At 40.6% G+C, this 19246-nt stretch overlaps 1 protein-coding gene and 1 long non-coding RNA gene across 23 annotated transcripts in view; one reads left to right on the top strand and one right to left on the bottom strand.

Moving 5' to 3' along the window:
• Positions 1-19246, bottom strand: part of LOC143435100 (uncharacterized) — a 143323-nt gene that overhangs the window by 97980 nt on the left and 26097 nt on the right. The window lies entirely within an intron of this gene.
• LOC143435099 (uncharacterized) overlaps positions 1-19246 on the top strand; it is a 135596-nt gene that overhangs the window by 65296 nt on the left and 51054 nt on the right. For 15 of the 22 annotated variants that reach the window (XR_013105092.1, XR_013105091.1, XR_013105093.1 and 12 more), the window contains one exon: positions 17590-17650. The exons of 2 other annotated variants lie outside the window; for them this stretch is intronic. Coding sequence is in view for 12 of the 20 variants with exons in the window: in XM_076916264.1 (XP_076772379.1) it covers positions 17590-17650 (61 nt within the window). In the remaining 8 variants the exon portion in view is untranslated. Of the gene's footprint in view, positions 1-14190; positions 14540-17589; positions 17651-19246 lie in introns of those variants that run through there. 5 more of the 22 variants (XR_013105098.1, XR_013105096.1, XR_013105095.1 and 2 more) reach the window with 1 other exon arrangement.

Consider the following 19246-nt stretch of genomic DNA (forward strand, 5'->3'; position numbering starts at 1 on the left):
GTCCCCCCAACTTCCCCTCATTTCCCACAACTGTGCAATCTAGTTAGGAAGTACATATGTTGTCCTGTAACTCCCAGAGTCCCTGCTCATGTGACTGAACCCTGAGTAACACAGAAAGAAGAAGAGGGGCCTTCTAAACATGAGAGCTATGAGAGAGTTTGAAATTCTGCTGATATTCTCAAGTCTGAGCTCACTCAAAAGCCCACTGATTCATTGTTCCTCTTTCCATTTTGTTCTGATCCCAATATGTTTCACAAATGGCTGCCAAGTAAAGGTTCTCTGCATCATATTCACGTCATCAAGTGGCAGTCAAATGAGGTCCCATAGATGGTAGGTAGGCAGGGGGTCACTGGTTCAGAATAGAGAACAAAGCTCTTTGAGGGTGCTTTCCAGGGAAAAAAAGTGAAACAGATGTACCCAAAGTGTGAGAAAGGTTAAGAGTAGGTCACTGGTGGACCTTTTAAAAAGTAACTAATGTTAGTACATACAAAAGCCAGATGTGTATGAATGTTTCTAAATTAAATTAGAAATTATACAAGATATGTAATCAAATTAGTCCTATATTCAGAAGTGAAGAGTGTTCAGGCTGTGGTGTGAGTGCATACACCAAGACTACTCATCTGACATGAAATTGTGGGGCGAGTGTATGAAGAGATGAGAAAGAAAGAGGTACTATAGACAGTAGAGGCTGTTGGACCTGCTGGAGGGTTTGCTAAGATGGCCCAAGGGGCAACTCCTTTGAGAGGGCAGATTGTCCTCTCAAAGACAGTCTGTGAGATAGACAGTAACTGGGCAAGAGAAGACTTTGGAGAGATATGAGACCATGATTGTATAATTGGGGACTTATTTGGGGAATATGAGAGCCAATGAAGAGAAAGACATGAAAAAGAGCCTGTGAGAAAAAGGAAATTAATGGGAGTTCAAGTGGAAGATCTGAGTTCTGGTGGGGCTGGGTCATTTCACCACTATAGGAGGGAGGGAGAAGACAGAGCCCCACGTAAGGAGATTGTGTGTGTGTGTGTGTGTGTGTGTATGTGTGTGTGTTTGCGTGTGTATGTGTGAGTATGTGTATGTGATGTGTATGTATGTGTGTGTATGTGTGTGTGTTTGCATGTGTATGTGTGTGTATGTGTTTGTGTGTATCTGTGTTTATGTGCATGTTTGTGTGTGTCTGTATATGTTTGTGCATGTATGTGTGTATGTGTGTGTATGTGTGTATGTGCATGTATGTATGTGTCTGTGTGTACGCATGTGTATGTGTGTTTGTATGAGTATGTGTATACATGTGAGTGTGTATGTGATGTGTATGTATGTGTACGTGTGTGGTGTGTCTGTGTGTATATGTGTATGTATATATTTGTATGTGAATGTGTACATGTGTATGTATTTATGTTTGTGTATATATGTGTGTATGTGTAAATATGTATGTATATGTTTATGTGTGCATATGTATGTGTATGTGAATGTGTATATGTATACGTGTGTGTGTGTTTGTGTGTGTGTAAGGTTGAGATGGGGACACTTCCCTCCTTTCCCTTCACCTCTGCATACTTAAGTATGAAGTCTCAAGATACTTTCCTAGAGCTGTGTCTCCACCCCTGACATTTTGGGAGGTAAGAGAATGAGTAGAGAGACCCAAGTCAGAGAGGCAGAGATCCTAAAGCAAGAGAGGGAGAGAGGAGCCATTCTGTTGGAGTCACACAGCTAATTAGGGACTGAAATCAAACTGGCTCCTAGCCTAGTACTCTTTCACTACCAAATTACCATGTAATATTGGACAGATGGGAGTGATTAAGGCTTAGGGTCATTATGAAGGCTAGCATAACCTGCCTTGCATGCAATAAGGAACAGAGCAGAACCCCAGCAGAGAGATCTGAGCCTCACTTTGCAGGAAGGGATAATTTTGCCCACTGTAAGCCATGATTAGGTTTGAGTAGATTGAAGTAAACTGTAAACTTTTTAAAGTCGCTGCTTCACTGCAATGCAACCCAGCCAGGCTGGAGAAACCCTGGCTGCCATGGGTGGCACTCAAGACACAGGAGGGGAGAAATGCCAGGCAGTAATATCCAGAATATGACCTGAGATCCACTCTCAGAGTCACACAGAGCCTCTGTAAATCTTTGCTCCAATCCATTCTGAGGCATGTATTAGACATGCTGAAAGTTTAGAGACTACTTAAAAATAACATTTGTCACTCCACCTCCACACATGTGGGGGCCTCACAATTGTAACTTCAATGACAAGAGGCTCTTCCTCAAAATAGTCTTCGCTTAGACAGCTCCTTCATGACATCATGCAGCTTAAAAATCTTTTCCCTTCTGTATTTGCATTTCCAAAATATCTTGGAACTTGGCATTTATTTTGATTGACATTTTTTATTCACCCTGTGGATTTCAATTCCCTTTTCTCTTTACAAATGATGTAGAATTGTGAGTGCTGGGTATCTTAGTCATCTTTGTATTGCTTTAGTGCCATGACCAAGACAACTCTTAAGAAAGAAAGCATTTAATTGAGGTCTGGCTTACAGTTTCAGGGGTTCAGTCCATTATCGTTCATGGTGGGAAGCATGGTAACATGCAGGAAGGCACTGGAGCAGTTGTTGAGAACTACATCTTAATCTGTAGCCGCAAAGCTCATCCCCAGTGGCACATCTTCTCCAATAAGAGCACATCTACGCCAGCAAGGCCACACCTTTTAATCCTTCTAATCTTTTCAAATAGTGCCACTCCCTGCTGACTAAGCACTCATATACATGAGGCTGTGGGGCTATACTTATTCAAACCACCATACTGGCCTTGACCAGTCAAGTTGGCATTGTTCTTACATAAATTTGGAAGTGGGACAATATGTTAATTTGTTAATGGCCACATTGACAAGTTCTCAGATTATGCTAACTCATATTCCCCTTTGTAATTAAAATCCTTCTGTCAGACACTCAGTGTTCCTAATCAATACTGGCTTAATATCTTACCAATCATCTACATTGCCCTAAGACTGAGCCCTCATGACCAGTGCTCAGAACTTTACCTGCTCTTCTTTGTTTCTCCTTGCTGGGACAGAGATCCTGAGCCAGAAGAGACCTAGAAAAATTCTGTCAAATAAATTTGCCAGATTCCAACCAGGCAGCAGAGGGTATCTCCCAGTTGCCAGTATCCACTTCTATCTGATTGCTACTGTCTTACTACATTCCCATAATTATACCTCTGACTTGATAAATACAATTGTGTGTTCAGATCTCAGGCTCACCTCACAGAAAGTCCAGGAGTGTTCATAGGCAAATAATGCAATGGACATCAAACAGAGGCCCACCCTTATTTACTCAGGTTTGGGATGTAATTTCTTGCTGAGAATAAAATAGATTATAACTGCAGATGCTTCTCTGACCAGTACCCATTTCTTTCCTTGTTATCTTGTACATTTCTCATTATAGTTATAAGCGATTTGAATTTCTATTACCTGCTTATTATCTGTCTTTCCCATTAAATGTAAAATTTCTAAGGACAGAAACCATATCTATCTTGTTCTCCAAGTGCTGGAAACAATTCCTTACACATCACAGACAGGCTAACAATTCCTTACACATCACAGACAGGCTACTTGTACAATAATCCAAAAAACATACTCTTATTCTTCCCATCAAAGCTATTTGTCCTGGGTTTCATCCATTCAAGATCCTGATGATAAACCATCAATTAGAAATTCCTTCTTCCTAGGTCTTTTCCATCAGAGAAAAATGCTCATCTTAAAACCAATAATTGATTGACTCCATTCCCCCAACCCCCTAGCTGTAGCTCCATCTGCTCTTCATTTCTGTATCATCTTTTACAGAAAAATTCAGTACCATGTGTGCCTGGGACAACGATGTGGTTCAGTGGCAGGCTGCTTGCCTAGTATGTTTCAGTCCCTATAAACCCTGTGTTCGATCCCCATCACTACCACCAAAACAAAGTTGTGTCTATACTTGTCATTTGCAAACCAAAGTATTTCCTTGTTTCTCTAATCAGGGCTTTGTCTCAGTCATTTCAATGAAAATTGCTCATATTGAGTTCACCAAGAGCTTCTAATTTACAACAGTGTGCACAGCCTACACAATCTGACCCTGTCATCTTTCTCCGCTTATCTATAATTGGTGTGTGTGTGTGTGTGTGTGTGTGTGTGTCTGCTCATGTGTCAGGTTGTGTGTGGAGGGCGTGCATGTCACATGTCAGGGCCAGAGATCAATCTTGGATAGCACCTTATTATTTTTTTAATACAAGATCTCCCAAGTGGCTCAGAACTAGCTGAATTGGACTATATTGTATTCTCAGCTCTGAGATTATAAGCATATGCCACTATGCCTGGCTTTTTTAATGCAAGTACCAAGGACTAAACCTGGGTCCTCATGCTTGCACAGGACATATTTTACTGCTTGCTCTGCCTTTTCAGCCCTCCGATTGCTGTTTTGCTGTTCTTACCCATCCTTGCTCTCACCACCTTCTCATCTTGTTCTGCCTCAATCATGCCAGGTCAGGTGCCCCAACTCTGCTTTGCTATTCCGGCCCTGGTCCTCTCCCCATGGATCTTCATGTGGCTTCAGCACTTTCCTTAAGTTAGGAAACTTTTCCAAATGAGACATTCTCTAACCACCCAATGTCAAACATACCCATCTCTTCTTCTGGCACTTTGATTTTTCCTCTCCTCTGAGTTTTTTCCATAGCTTTTATTACCATCTCCTTTATTGCTGCTCATCATTACTGTTTTCCTTCCCACATTATAGTCTGAGCCCCATTAGGGAAGTAAGTTCATCTCTTTTGTTCATTATCTTCTCTGCACTGCCTAAAACATATCTAGTACATGGCAAGCAATTAAGGATGTTTCTTGAGACAATGGAAAAGCCATTTCACATCAACATGTTAGTGATTTCTAACATAGCAATGGAAATAGTCTAAATTCAATTTATTCTCCAGTTCTCTAACCTGAGAGACTAACCCCAATAGAGAGCAGCAGTGAGTATTGTTGTAGGGACATACTTTGGAAATGGTTAGGCCTTGTGGTACCCTTCCAATCATACTATGTTAATGACTTCTATATAATAATAACTTGGGCCACAATATCACCATGAGTCACAAAACTGAAATGGCAGCCAAGTAACGAATGCTATTATTGTCTATATCGATGGCAATATGCTTTAATGAATATCATGTTCCTATTGTCTCTGGTTTAGCTAGATCACATGGGAAGTATTAGATTCACCTTTGGGATTTATCTTTCAGGAGAAATATTGTTCCAAGAAAATCAGCCCAGACAGTGAGCCAGCTAATTATGGTCTTCATCGAGGTTGTAAAGAGAGCAATGGTTTTCAGTGATTATATTTCATTTGAGGACAAAGCCTGAAAGTGTGCACCTTCCATGTCTTTCTGTGATTATTAATCAATCACAATTCTCTTTCCCAAAGCACTCATATCTACTTGTTAAGTGAACATGGAGACTGGATAACCTCCATTTCGTTGGCCCCAAAGTTCTATGGCTGTTCTCTTTGACAGGGCAAGGTAGGAAGGGCCTTGGGAAATGGGCCGATGAAAAATATTCTGCAAAGCAAAGCCATTTACCTTCAAATTGCCATTATCTCACTGGAGACAATAACAAGGAATTGGGTTTAAAGAGAATGAGAGGAGCACAAAGAGATAGGTGATTGCTTCTCTGCTATTATAGCAATAGTAATAAAATCTTTTAAAAAAATCTTTTGGGCACTCGCATCTGCCAGTTATCTTTATTCTTTTCTGTCCTCACGTGTTTTAACCTCATGCCCTAATCGGTTTGGTGAGGAGCCAATTAACTCTGTTTAAAACATGGAAGAGACAGCAGCTGCCAGAAGCTTGGCTCGCTGTGTTCCAAGACGCAGTAATTCTTTCCCTAATGACATAGTAGAGACTCTGTCGCCACAGTTAAGAGCAGGCTCGAGACAATTACTATATTTAAGTCCTGCTCTGCAGGTTATCATATCCACATCTGCAAGCTATTCTCTTTGTAAAGCATTTGGAGTTATTTGCCACAGAAAACTCATTGGAAAAGGCCAGCGACTGCTTAAGGAGATATTAACAGACAGTCCGTGTGGCTAACCCAAGACAGACATGCAACTTTCTTCTCTGCTACTTCAGTCCTACCCCGGCTTCTTGACCACCCCCCCACCCACCCCACACACACACACCCCACCACCACCTCTGCCACCCCTGCTCTTCTTATCATAACAAAAAAATCTGTGCTTGGAGTTGTATGAAGAGGTTGTAAAGGAGAACCGCCACCCACCCAGTGGCCTATGCATAACAGAGACCAACACTGGTCAGGAAACCCCAAGAAAGATCCACCAACATTTACAAAAGGAAGAAATTAAAAGAACATTTGTAAAAAACAAACAAACAAAACAACAGGCTAGGACCCTCTGGATACTGAGATACCAGCATTCACGGCCTGGACCAAGGAGTCATTGCTCTGGCTTTGCTTCCCTTGTTCATACCATGGGGACAATCGATACTTAATACTTCTGTCCTAGGAGGACTGGAATTATTAGACTAAAAAATAGATGTGAAAACAGTTTGAAAAGGGATTTGAGCATTGTCCAAGCATCTGTATTACTATGATGAACATTATTGTTATTCTTATGACTCTGTGATTATAATTATTTATAACATTTTATATGGCAATGTTTTTCCTAAAATCCAGATATAATCTAGGCCAGTGACTCTCCAGTATGGAACTTTCAGTCTCCCTTCCTAATTTCAGGACTTTCTGATTCACCCAGAATTTGTAGCCTTGGAGCTTGTTCACCCTTCCAGTTTTTCCCTAGAAACTGAGTAGTTCAATGTGTCAATCATGCAGGACATGTACATAGACCCTGTAAAAGGAAAGTCATGCTTCTAAGCACTGAACAGTGGGACAGCCACTCTGAGCTACACTACCGATACCCACTTCACCATGCCCATCTTATCTCTCCCAGCAAGTAGACTTAACTGAATCTGTCCTGACACAAGATAGCTCTATTTGTTATACAATGGTTATTCTGATAGATTTTTTTCATTTTTTTAGCCCTGTTGTAATGTAAGTCTTTATTTCTCCATTTGCTTTCATTGTCATACTTTTAATTTTATTCCCAAGGCACATTTTAAAAAGGGGGGATGGGCTAGAGAGATGGCTCAGCAGTTAGGAGGAACACTGATTGCTCTTCCAGAAGTCCTGAGTTCAATTCCCAGCAATCACATGGCGGCTTACAACCATCTATAATGGAATCTGATGCTCTCTTCTGGTGTGTCTGAAGGTAGCTACAGTGTATTCATATACATAAAATAAATAAATAGAAAGAACATTAGACTTTACCAAAAAACAAAACAGACAAACAAACCAAAACTACAAACCCCGTGATCTAACAGTTCCTTAAGAACAGAACAAGGGACTTAGATACTTAGATAGGAAAGTATATGATAATGAGGGTGGAGCCACTGTTGAGGTAATGTTTGTAGAATTATAGTGCAGCATCATCAGTAGTGAGCTTGTGGTCCCCAAATCTGTGACAGGGTAACTGTACTTAGACTTCCCAGAATTCTGAATAAGATAAATTGTTCTGTTAGGAGCCGCAGTGAGCGTGACAACATTCGCCATTACAAGATGGCGTGGGCATCCTGTGCTCCCACTAGTAAACAACTAACTGCGCAGGTGCAAAAGGCAAAAGCACGCCAAAGTCACTGCCCATCCCGGGGCGTAATATGGGGTGATGAGTGAACAGCCAATCAGAAGTGAACACACCACTCTAGGGTACATATAGCAGTGCCTTTCCCAGGCTTGGGGTTTTCCGCTTCTGCTGATACAAGAATAAAGCCTCGTTGTAGTAACTACCCGAACACTGCCTCACATGTCTCTTTCACAGGCGAAGGGGACTCGGAAGGGGCATGGAATATTGTTCTAGAACATGATTTGCTTGATGCTCCTTAGATAGAATCTATGATATTTGGTCACTATTAAGCTCTTCACATTCCATAGTCATTATGGTTAATGAATATTTTTGAATGCCAAGTAAGACAGAGGAGAAACACATCTTAGAATAATTGAATAGCTAACCAATAACAAAATACAGCATTATCTTAATTCATTTTGGTGAACTGAATTTTCACTCTGCAGAACCAAATAGAATATACAATTCTGGCCTATTGCATTGAATTTATCATACAAATATATACTGTACAAACTATGATCGATTGAGAGAAAAAAAAAATTGGCCCAGCCAGTAGGCAAATAAATTTTCCACATCTGATGTGAGTGCCAGTCCAAATCTACTTATTTCCAATGTTGTGTAGGGTTGATTTATAAATGTACATGATGAAGCAGGTTTGTGACAAAGATACCTTTTTTTGCTCTTACATTGGTTACTTGATGTAGCAAAGAAATCACAGGACACTTACCCAGAGAAGATAACCATTTACAAGTTCCAGGATGAGGGGTATGCATAGGCAAGGCCTCTGTCCACAGTCCTCAGACAATAAGAGCCTAGTTTCTCATTGCTTTTGTTCTCCTTTCAAATACCTCACTCATCTCTAGTCAGGATCTTAAACCTCACAGGAATCCTATGACAGCCAGTCCACAGGTACAAAGAGACCCATGAAGGCAGTGGTGAAAACTTCAATCCTGATGGATGCTATGCTTCTGCTGTCCAATGGGAAATGCCTATTCCTTAGTCTTATGGTTGGGTTAATTAAGTCACCCTCTCCAAATGAGATGTAGGTGGCAGTTGAGCATGACTTTTGTAAATGACAAATAATAAGCAATGATGTGTGTGTGTGTGTGTGTGTGTGTGTGTGTGTGTGTGTGTGTGACACTAATAATTAAAGAAGAAGCCATGACATAGAGAGGAAGCAGAGGTCGAAGGAGTCGGATAGGACAAAGGGAGAGAGGACGAGAGATGCTCTACAACACTCCTCTACAGAATTCTCCAAAATATGAAAAGATCAAGTTAAAAAGAGAGAGAATTATTTCAGGCTGTTGGGACTTTTGGGGGCTAGCAGTTCTTCCTTTCTTGCTATAGCTTCGCATGTCCTTAACTGTTAACTTACCCTCATTCAGAAGCACACCCACAAGGTAAGTAAGTGAACAGCTTGCTAACACACACAGACCCATTCATGCTTCCACATGCATGACAGATGTACACAGGAAACTCAAGGAAACCCAAAGAATGTGGAAATCCTCCCCATGTGAAATATGAGATTTGACATGTTGTGTGTAGAATGGGCTAAAAACTATTATTGAGATGATGGGGCTTTTTTTGTTTATTTGTTACTGTTGTTGTTTGTTGTTGTTTTATACTGGGGCTTGAACCCAGGACCTTGCTAAGCAAGCAGTTTACCACTGAGGTACATCCCAGCCTTGAAATGATCACTTCTTAAGGGGACCGTCTTTGGGAATATTTAGCTGAATCTATATATCCCTTCATTTGTTTGAAGGATGTTGGTTTCTTTGCAAAGAGAATAGTGAGCCAAGAGAGCTTTGGACACGTTGACAAAGACTAAAGTTGTCTACGAATTATTGACGAATGTTATCTTAACACATGCTTTTAAATCTACCCAATCAACTGTGGCTTTTGTTTGTTTTGTTTTTGTTCTTGTTTTTTGTTTGTTTTGGGGGGGGGATTTCTTTTCTGTCTTTAGGAACTAGTGTATGAAGTTTCTCCAATTCACAGTGAACTCACCTTCTGGAGAGGCTATTCTTGAATGCGTCACTAAATCTCAGTTACTCATAAGACAGAGGTCACTGAAAACTGGTTGGTGGCTATGATGTTTAAGGTTCTGCATCTTGAGCTCTGCAAAGCTTGTGCACATCCTTAACATGGGTCTGTTTATGTTTCCTAAAATTTATGTGTACACTCTTAGGCACATGTGTGTCTATTAGTTAAACATGGCTGAGTTGCACATAACATATCATTATAAATACTTGGCTTCGGTGTACGGAAAATTAGATTGGGATACGGTATGCTGAGAAATTCTATAATGTAAGAACTTTTAAATGATTACATAGTTCTGTGATGCGTGTAATAATATGGCATCTGTGTAATTTTGAAACCACAGTAGTGAGGTATGATTGGAGCTGGGTCGTTCCCTTCTCTCACAGGGAATGCTAGATCTAGCTGCAGCTAAGTGTGACTTCCATCATTTTTGTAAGGCTCCCAAAAGACTAGGCAGGTTCAACAGTTTCTCCTGAAGGCAGACCTGTAAGCAACAGATTGTTCTGGCTTTGTTGCTGCTGCTACTGTTTTGTTTTGTTTTGTTTTGTTTTTGCTTTTTCCAGACAGGGTCTCTCTATGCAGCTATGGCTGTCCTAGAACTCACTATGTAAACAAGGCTAGCCTCGAACTCTGAGATCTGCTTGCCTCTGCCTTTCAAATGATGGGATTAAAGGAGTGCACCACCACTCCTGGCACTCTAGATTATTTTTAAAACACTCTCTTTCTCCCAGTCCCTTACAGAAGCATGAGGGGATTTTTTTATGATAGTTACCATATGCAGGCCAGGTTCCTGTGGGCCCCTGCTGGGTGATTCCCTTGGTGGTTTAGACTTAGGCATTGGTCCTCACCAGTCTGCAGCAGTTATAACAATTCTGCTTAGGCAGCTGTTCCAGGGAAGGTTTCTGCTCTGGTATCTACCTGTTTATCCAGTTTTGAGGACAGCAATTTACCTCTGACTCCTCTTCTCCATATCTAAGAGTTGTTGATTTTTCAAGTTGTTCAATGATTTTGTTCAGTATGGATTGATAGCTCCGTAATGTATAACCAGAAACCAGAATATTTTTATGTCATTACACACACGTGTTTTTGTGTTTATGTATTCATATAGACATATGTGCAGGTTCATATGTATGCCCCTAATTGGGTCACTTATATTATACCCAAATGTTCATTTTGGAAGAGAAATCAGAAGAGTATAAGAGCCAGAGGTGCTGAGTGACCCAACAGGGCAGTTACACATATGAACTCACAGTAGTTGTGACCGTAAGTGCAAGCAAGACATATGCAATCTCAGGCCAGAGAAAATCCAATCATGGAGAAAAGAAATTGGCACAAAGTCTTGTCACTTGCTGAGTAGCTATGGGTAGTTGATAGCTGCCAGGAAGGACAGTCAGTCATCTTCAAGTGTGTGGCTCTGGGTAGGTTGAGAATGGTTCAGTGGAAGGTCACACATCTACAAATCTATAGGCAGCCCAAATTGGACTTTTACCACACCCCCTTTTTTCCTTTTAAAGATATAAAATCCTCTTTAAAATTGGGTAGGTAGGGAATGAGAGGATTTGGGGAGGAGGTATACCATTGAACAAAATTCTCAATGAACTAATAAAAATAAAAAAAGAAGTGATGTAGAAAGCTTTAAAACACACACACACACACACACACACAGAGAGAGAGAGAGAGAGAGAGAGAGAGAGAGAGAGAGAGAGATGGGAGGTGCCTAAAATGGTTAAATTACTTACCCAAAGTCACCATGCATAGGTGTGATAGTGAAACACTGCAGTCCAGATCTCTTGCCCTGTTCTCTTTCTACTGAACCTTTCCACCTTTGACGTTCAAGTGTCCTACTAGTCTAATTTGACATGTTTGAAAGCCGAAGATATACAAATGAGGTTTCATATGATTTAGACACTGCATCACAAGATGCCTTCTCCCGTCAAAACCTCACCCCAGATTCACCAAAAGAGGGAAGTTTTGTTTTGTTTTTCCCGTTTCTCCCAAAGGGCAGGCTCTACCTCACTCCAGACACAGGCTGTGGGCATTGTTTTCAGCTCATAGCCTTTTCAGAAAGTCAGCTTCAGTGTGCCGGGTTTGTCTTAAGGGCCCCCTCAGTCTCCTGCAGCTCTGTGCCCATGGCCTTTTGTGCTGTGATGGACGTGATGGAGAGGATTCCAAATTCTTCCCCTCTTATTGCCACAGGTGCACAAACAAAACCCTCATCCCATGGGCTTCAAGGTCATCTGAGGTGATGGACCCACTTCCCTCCCCAGCATCTCAACTCAAGAGTCAAACTTTGTAATCACCTTCCAAAAGTGAGAAGCAGGGGCAATAATTCGATGGCAAGTTAAATTCAGGAATGACAGCAGAAAGCAAACAAGATATTTTTTTTATAGAAAAGTTGTGTCAGCTTGGGGTGTGGCTAACAGACAATGGGATTGCTCAAGATCCTTTCAATGGGTCCAATTCAGGACACAGAAACTTAATAATGAAGTTGATGTTGCAAGGCCGTGGAAAGATATCCCACACTGTTTAAATCAGGTGCCCTGACTCAAGCACTGGATGTTTCTAATACCACTTGTCAGCCCCTAAAAGCCAATGCTGCTAACAACCGTGGGATGAGTCACCAGCCCAGGCCTGTAGTAGAATGCCATGCACAGGTTACATTGACCTAATTGACCTGAAATTCAAATGCTGCCTGTTGATCCTTAAGCAAGTACATTGCTGGCCCTTCTGAGTCGACCTTCAGTTAACAAAGATACACGTTTGGGCTAGCTCACACGCCTTTGTTTCTTTAAGTTCACTTAAGCATAGCATTTTAAAAGTTGGCTGTGAACAATGGCCATTTAGTGGCTTCTGATCAGCTGCATGACCCAAGGGCTAGTTTCTGAAACCCTCTTCTGTGTCATTCATTCTTTCTCTCCATTCGAGCAGACTTGGCTTGGCTGGACCCCGTGGGGCTCTTTGGGTTGAAAGCTTGCAGGTGGATGAAAGAAGGGAGGGAGATAGGAATACATTTGTCAGTAAGTGTCATCTCTTTTAATACAGAGTAAGATGTTTGAAAAATCAAAGTCTACAGGGAACAAAAAAATCTTCTCAGAGATATTTTATACTTAACCAGTTTCTAAGCATCAATAATGATGCATTATGTCTGTCCTCATGAAAATGCTAAGACCTATCACATCCTAAATATTAACTTTGGAAAAGACACTTTGACATAGAAGGGATTCATTATTCATAGTTGTTGCAATTGAGTGTCTATTTTTCATCTTGGTTTTCCATTTTTCATTCTTTCTTTAATAAATTTTGAATATTTGTATAAACCATACAAACTCCAAACTTTAAGTCAAAATATATGTATGTATATGTTTTTTCAAATATCATTTCCCACGCAAACGCTATAAAACGTAGCCTGTCGTGTTGATCACTGATTAACTTTCCCTGGGGTGTTTATCATAACCTTGGAAGAGGGATTATTGCCTTCTTAAATTGGGGTTCTAGTAGAACCAGCTAACTCTAAAAGCCAGATCCAGCAACTTTTTGACCAGAAAATATTTTGGTCACATAGTCAATGTATTGACATCTGGCTAGTATTTGAGAAACTGGGAACCTGCCACATTCCTGTTCTGAGTTCAGAAATAAAATTGAAGTGATAAAAGTCTCACTGTGCCCACTACACATGAAGAAATAAAAACATCTACCAGTTGCCTATACATCTACTCAGGCTTCCAGTATTGTTCTGCACAGGGACACACACTGGCAGACATTAAACAGTGAGGTTCTGTCTGTTTTCATTCATCTTAGTCCCCACAGTCTAGGTTTCTATTCATCTTTTTTACCAACTGTGTACAGGTACTAATTAGCTTCAATGTATGGTCACCATTAAGCTGAGAGTCAAGTTCCATTTCTTTTGTCCTTTTTAAACATCTCATCAGAAGTTAAGCAGCTGGCCATGGTAGCACACACCAATCGGCCCATTGTCTGAGGCAGGCAATGTTTGCATTTGAGAACATTTTGGGCTACATAGTGAAATCTTGACTCAGAATTAGTTAAATAAATGAATAACAACAACAACAAAAAGCTTGGGAGGTGGAGAGATGGTTCAGTTTATAAAGTGCTTACACACAGACGGCTCTGCGGTTGGAATCCCCAGAACGCATCTAAAAAGGTATGAAAGCGTATACCTAGTATCACAGCACTGAGAAAGTAGAGACAAGATGAGCTCTTGGGCTGGCTGGCCAGCCTGTTTAGCTCAATGGATGAGTTCCATGTTTCAGCGATCTTGTCTCAAAGTTAAGATATAAATTGAGAGAGGAAAGCATTCCATACTGACCTCAGGCCTCTATATACATGTCCACATAAAATTACATGCACCCACACAGACACATATATGCAAAGAAAGGCCCAATTTAAAATGTTTGAAGTCCTAAACCTCTTGTTTTTACTTTACCCAGGTTATACACCAAACATGCCTTTGGATAAGTAACATGGCACTGGCAAATGCCCCTCCAGTCTCTGCGGTGTCTGTCCTTTGGCTTGGCTTTGCTACGTCTGATTGCCAGCCTCCCGAGGTTCATCTAAGGTTTCAGCTACACAACAGCAAGAATGGAAGCACGAGGCTGTGGTGTGGCTCGGTGACTGGACACTCACAGGCTTGTCAAGACCCTGGCCTCCATCACCAGCACCACACACAAAAAAAAGACAAATTGAAAAATGGGCTGAGAATGTGTGGCCTGGCCCATGTTGGTCCACACACACTTCCATTTGGGAGTGCCTCCTTCAAGAGACAGCTCAACTAGTTAGTTTCCAAACATGATTTAACAAAACCAAATATTTGGATTTTAAGAAAACGAATGCTAGACTTTTGACTCAACATGGTCTTGAAAGCCAGGGTAACAAGCCATGATACCTGATAAGGGAATGCGGTTTCTGTTCATGGTAGGCGACTCAAAGCACTAGCTGCCTGAACTGCTTACAGAATGACTTGCAATCTAAATGGAGAAGCCATCACTTTTTTTTTAAAATATAGTTACAGATCCATAGTCATTTAGTTGCCAGTACTTAGTTAACCACACAGATGGGTCTATGACAACCTCTCATGGATGTAACTTAAGACACAACAGATGACTGGACCAGCAGATTCATCAAACTCTTCCAAACTGCAAATTAAAAAGGAACAAATCAAACACCACATTTTCCTCACAGATGTTAAGCTAAACTGATGTGGACTTGCGTCTATGATTATGGCATTACAAGAGATTTATCGTCATCAAAGTCAATCAAAACACACCAAAAGAAAACTGATGAAAAACTGAAACGAGGTCATACAGTAATTTTGTTTTTGAAATCTCACAGCTGAAAATCACATTGACTTCAGCCATAGCTGTGTTTCCTTCAGATGAAGAGGACTGCAGTTAGAACGCATAGCTCTGGTGGGGACCTGAGCTATGTTCCGACTGCGTGGTATTCATTGAGTTCACTTCCAGCATCTGTGGTGGAAATTTTTAATTAAAAAAAAAAATGTTTTGCATTTGGTCAAGCCTTTCAATCTTTTTAACTATGGGAAAGAAATGCAATTCCTTAATTCCAGAATATTCTAAGCAAATTAATACTATTCATGTGTCTTCTCTTTAAATACTGTATTGAGTACAAATTGTCTCCACATACAAGTTCCTCCTAGCCAGAGTCAGGACTTGAAGCTGAGCATTTGGTTTGCAGACTTGTCTCCATTTATACTCTATTGAAAGTGAATCTTCATGCTGTGAGAGCCTAGTTTTCTAAACAAACCTGAGCCAGCTGCTTTGGCAAATGTATGTAATCTCTGAACCTAGAAGGTAGTGACAGAATGAGGGTACATTGGAGGTCAGAATGAGCTACAAAACACACTCCCCCAAATCATGAGGTTACTTTTAATCAAATCATTAATTTCTATAAATTTACCCTAGTGTATAGTCATCAAGGTGGAATCTTGATGTAATTCCTCAGGCATATACTAAGGATAAGTAATGCCTGTAAGATGAGAAATAACAAAACAAAACAACCAAGTGGATGTTTTGTTCTACAGGTATAAGTTCACATTTGTGGAAACTCATTTAATGTTTTTGAAGGTACTTTTAATACAATGATGAAAATATTTTTACACAACTTTTATTCAGTCAATCAATATTTACTATCTTTAATTAGATTGTGCTTGTACATCTGTATACTTATAAACTATAAACATATTTTTCAAATATAAACTTTGAAAAGAAAGAAAAAGAAAAGAAAAAAAAAAAAAAAAAACAAGTTCCTCCTAGATTTATCTGTGAGTCTTCCAGGAAAAAGTGAGTGTCAGAGAGGATAAGTCTCCCTAAAGACGCATTATCAAACATCATGTCCCTTCATTCCTCCCTGTCTTCTAATGCTACTGTGACATAAGCGTGCCAAGTGATGGCAGCTCAGCCAATGAGCTGACCCAGGCCAGGTGTACCTTGTCCCCCTCCACTGTTTGTGCAGCACCCCATCCACATATTTCCCAATATCAGCTCTGCTGAGATACTCCCTCAGATGGAGCCACAGAGCGGCTCTGGCTCTGAGCTATAACTTCCAGCTCCCGGCAGCCTGTCTCCACTCAAAGCATTCATTTAGCAGGGAAGCATAGCAAAATTTACAGCCCGGGCTTTTATCGTGCAGGGGTTTCAGCACCATGAGGAACCTTATACTCGTGCCTAAAAGCCGTTAAGAAAGCAAGCCCTGAATTTGTTTGAACCAATAGAGACGAGCGGTAGTAGCAAGGCTGCAAATAAATCTGAAAGTCAACAACTTGACACTCTGCAGACTCTTGATGTTATATTTAACATCTGAAGATGCCACAGGTTAAAGAAAAGGAATGTAGCAACGATTCAGTTGGCAATCCCGCTCAAAGCTCACCACCTAACTCCAAGCTGCAGACACTACTTACTGGAAAGAGAGAACCAACTCCTTTAAACCCCTCTGTACTTACACCATGGGTTGTGCATGTCCACACACATGCACACGGCGAATGAGTAATATATAAATAAATGAATATATATATATATATATATATATATATATTACAGTGTATGTTTGGAGTTTATAACATGTTATATGGGATCATTATGGAGGCAGTGGACTAGATTAGTATAGTGTTTTTTTGTAGTTGCCTCCTCAGAGAAGAATGTCTACTATCTACTAATTTGACAAGAATCTTTCATACAAAATAATTTTATTAAATTAGTCCTGTTTAGTCCTTGTATTGTATATTAGACACCTAGCCTATTCATTCCACGTCTCTGGATTTGTGTATAATTTGACCTATTCTTCTCTGCCCTCAACCTCGACACTGATAGTCATCTTAATTCTTGCTGTACACCTGAGCCTTTTCTTTGTTTCATTCTGTATATAGTTGAAATCATTAATTTTTTCAGTTCTGCATGTGGTTTAGTTCACTTGGCATGGTATCCTGCAAGTAGTCTATCCATGTTATGCAAATAGCAACATCTCTTTCTTTTTAAGGCTAAATTACATTCCCTTGCACACAAGCACAAATATACCATATTATCTTTATCTAACAGTCCGTGGGTGGGGGGCTTTTCTCTGTGTGTTTGATATTGTGCAGCACGCTGTGAGCATAGGAACCCAGGAATACAGGTGTCTTTATAAGGAGACAATTTTATCTCCATTGGCATTACACCCAAAATAGGGACTGTGGGCTCATGGGGTAGCTGTCCTTTTGATTTGTTTAGTAACCTCTGTGATGCTTTCTGAATAGCTGGACCAACTGCCATTCTTAGCAGCATACTATGGCTTACCATCCTCCACACCCAGGCAAAACATACCTCTTTTCTCTACAGAAATAGCCGTCCTATGAGGAGATGTCGTGATTTGAACTGGATCTCGCCAGCGATCAGAGGTGTTAAGTATCTTTTCCATATATTGTTGGTGATTTTGATAGCCTGTTCAGAGACATATCTGTTCAAGACCTTGCCTGTATTACTATAGTATTTATCTTTCTGTTATTGAGCTATATGACTGCTTTATCAAATGTGAAGTTTGCAATTATTTTCAGAAATACTTTTAGACTGTTAATATCGCCCCCTGCCACGCACACGCACACACACCCCAGATCCTGGCAGCTGCTACTCTCTGGCACACTTCGTATATACAATGTACACATGCTTAGTTTGCCTTAAGGAGCTGTAAGCCTCATGAAGAACCGCATGCATTGCCCCCTGTGTTCCCTATGACGATAAATTATGAAAGTGGCTAAGTGTTCATTCACAAAGTATTTACTGAGTACCCACCGCATGCCAGGCCCCTGCTGGATATCTTAAAGATATCTTAAAGAGACAAAGATTCATTTTTCTAACTTTCCTTTCCATACCATGCATCCTTTACCTCTTGGTAGGGGCCATTTGCAGTAGAAGCCATGTGATACAAGGCCATTTATTTTAAACAAAAAATTTTAGCCGGGCCATTTCCACAGAGAGTTGATCACAGGATATCAAAAACGGGCAAACAGTAAGGCTCGGTCAGGGTTTCTTTCTGTGCTATGGCAACTCTGGCACCTAGGGCAAGGCCTGGCAGAGAATGGCTGTTCAGAGAACGCCGTGGAGCATTTACCATCACCAGACTTGACTGTCTTAGATCTTGTCTTCACTGCTAATGGGTATCCATCCCAGATTCCCAGGCCCCCCCTAACCTGCACATCAGTCCATCATCCATCTGTCCTTGAGGACAAGTTTTATCTGGTCAGTTTATACCTAAAGAATAACACCGCTTGGCTATAAGTATTCACATAGACTAAACCAGAGCTTCTTAAGCTGTGGATCAATGACCTTAGATAGGATCATAAAACCAAATGCGGGGACCACAAGAGGTTGACAACAGGAAAAGTTCTACAAGCACGAAGAAATCTAATTCAAAATAAATTCTGTGTGGTTCTTCCACATCTCTGGTAGTATTCACATGTGCTATAGCCTACAGCTTCACTGCAGTGTTGGTTCTGAACAGAGCATCATGTGCTCACCCCCCCCCCACGCCATCCAACAGTGGTGAAAGCTAGCTGAAACACCAGAGCTACCTGAAACACCCGAAACTGCCATGTATTAGGAATGCAGTGGTGTTACTGTACATATGAAGTGGCCGTTCTAACAGAAAAATGATAGTTTAATATAGAAAACAAAAGACTCTTAATATTTTCCTATCATCACTCCTCAGCTTATCACTGTCAAGTTGATTGTGTTGTGTGAGAATGTTTGTCTTTGAGAATTGCTGCTTGCGTTCCCAGCATCAATTGCATAGAAAGTCATTGGATGAGTTTTAAATTGAGATTAGGACAGAAATTCCAGGAATTTCTGAAATGGTTCTGAACTTCTGCAGTCCCTACCATATAGTTATATGAAGTAACATTTGCAGCATTGGTAGTCACAACAATCATAAAATCATAAAATAACAATCAATTCTGAAAAATGCTAATATGCCAACAATTCAGCCAATTTAATTCCTTGT

Source organism: Arvicanthis niloticus, chromosome 19 (genome assembly GCF_011762505.2).
Source record: "Arvicanthis niloticus isolate mArvNil1 chromosome 19, mArvNil1.pat.X, whole genome shotgun sequence".
Classification (NCBI taxonomy): Eukaryota; Metazoa; Chordata; class Mammalia; order Rodentia; family Muridae; genus Arvicanthis; species Arvicanthis niloticus.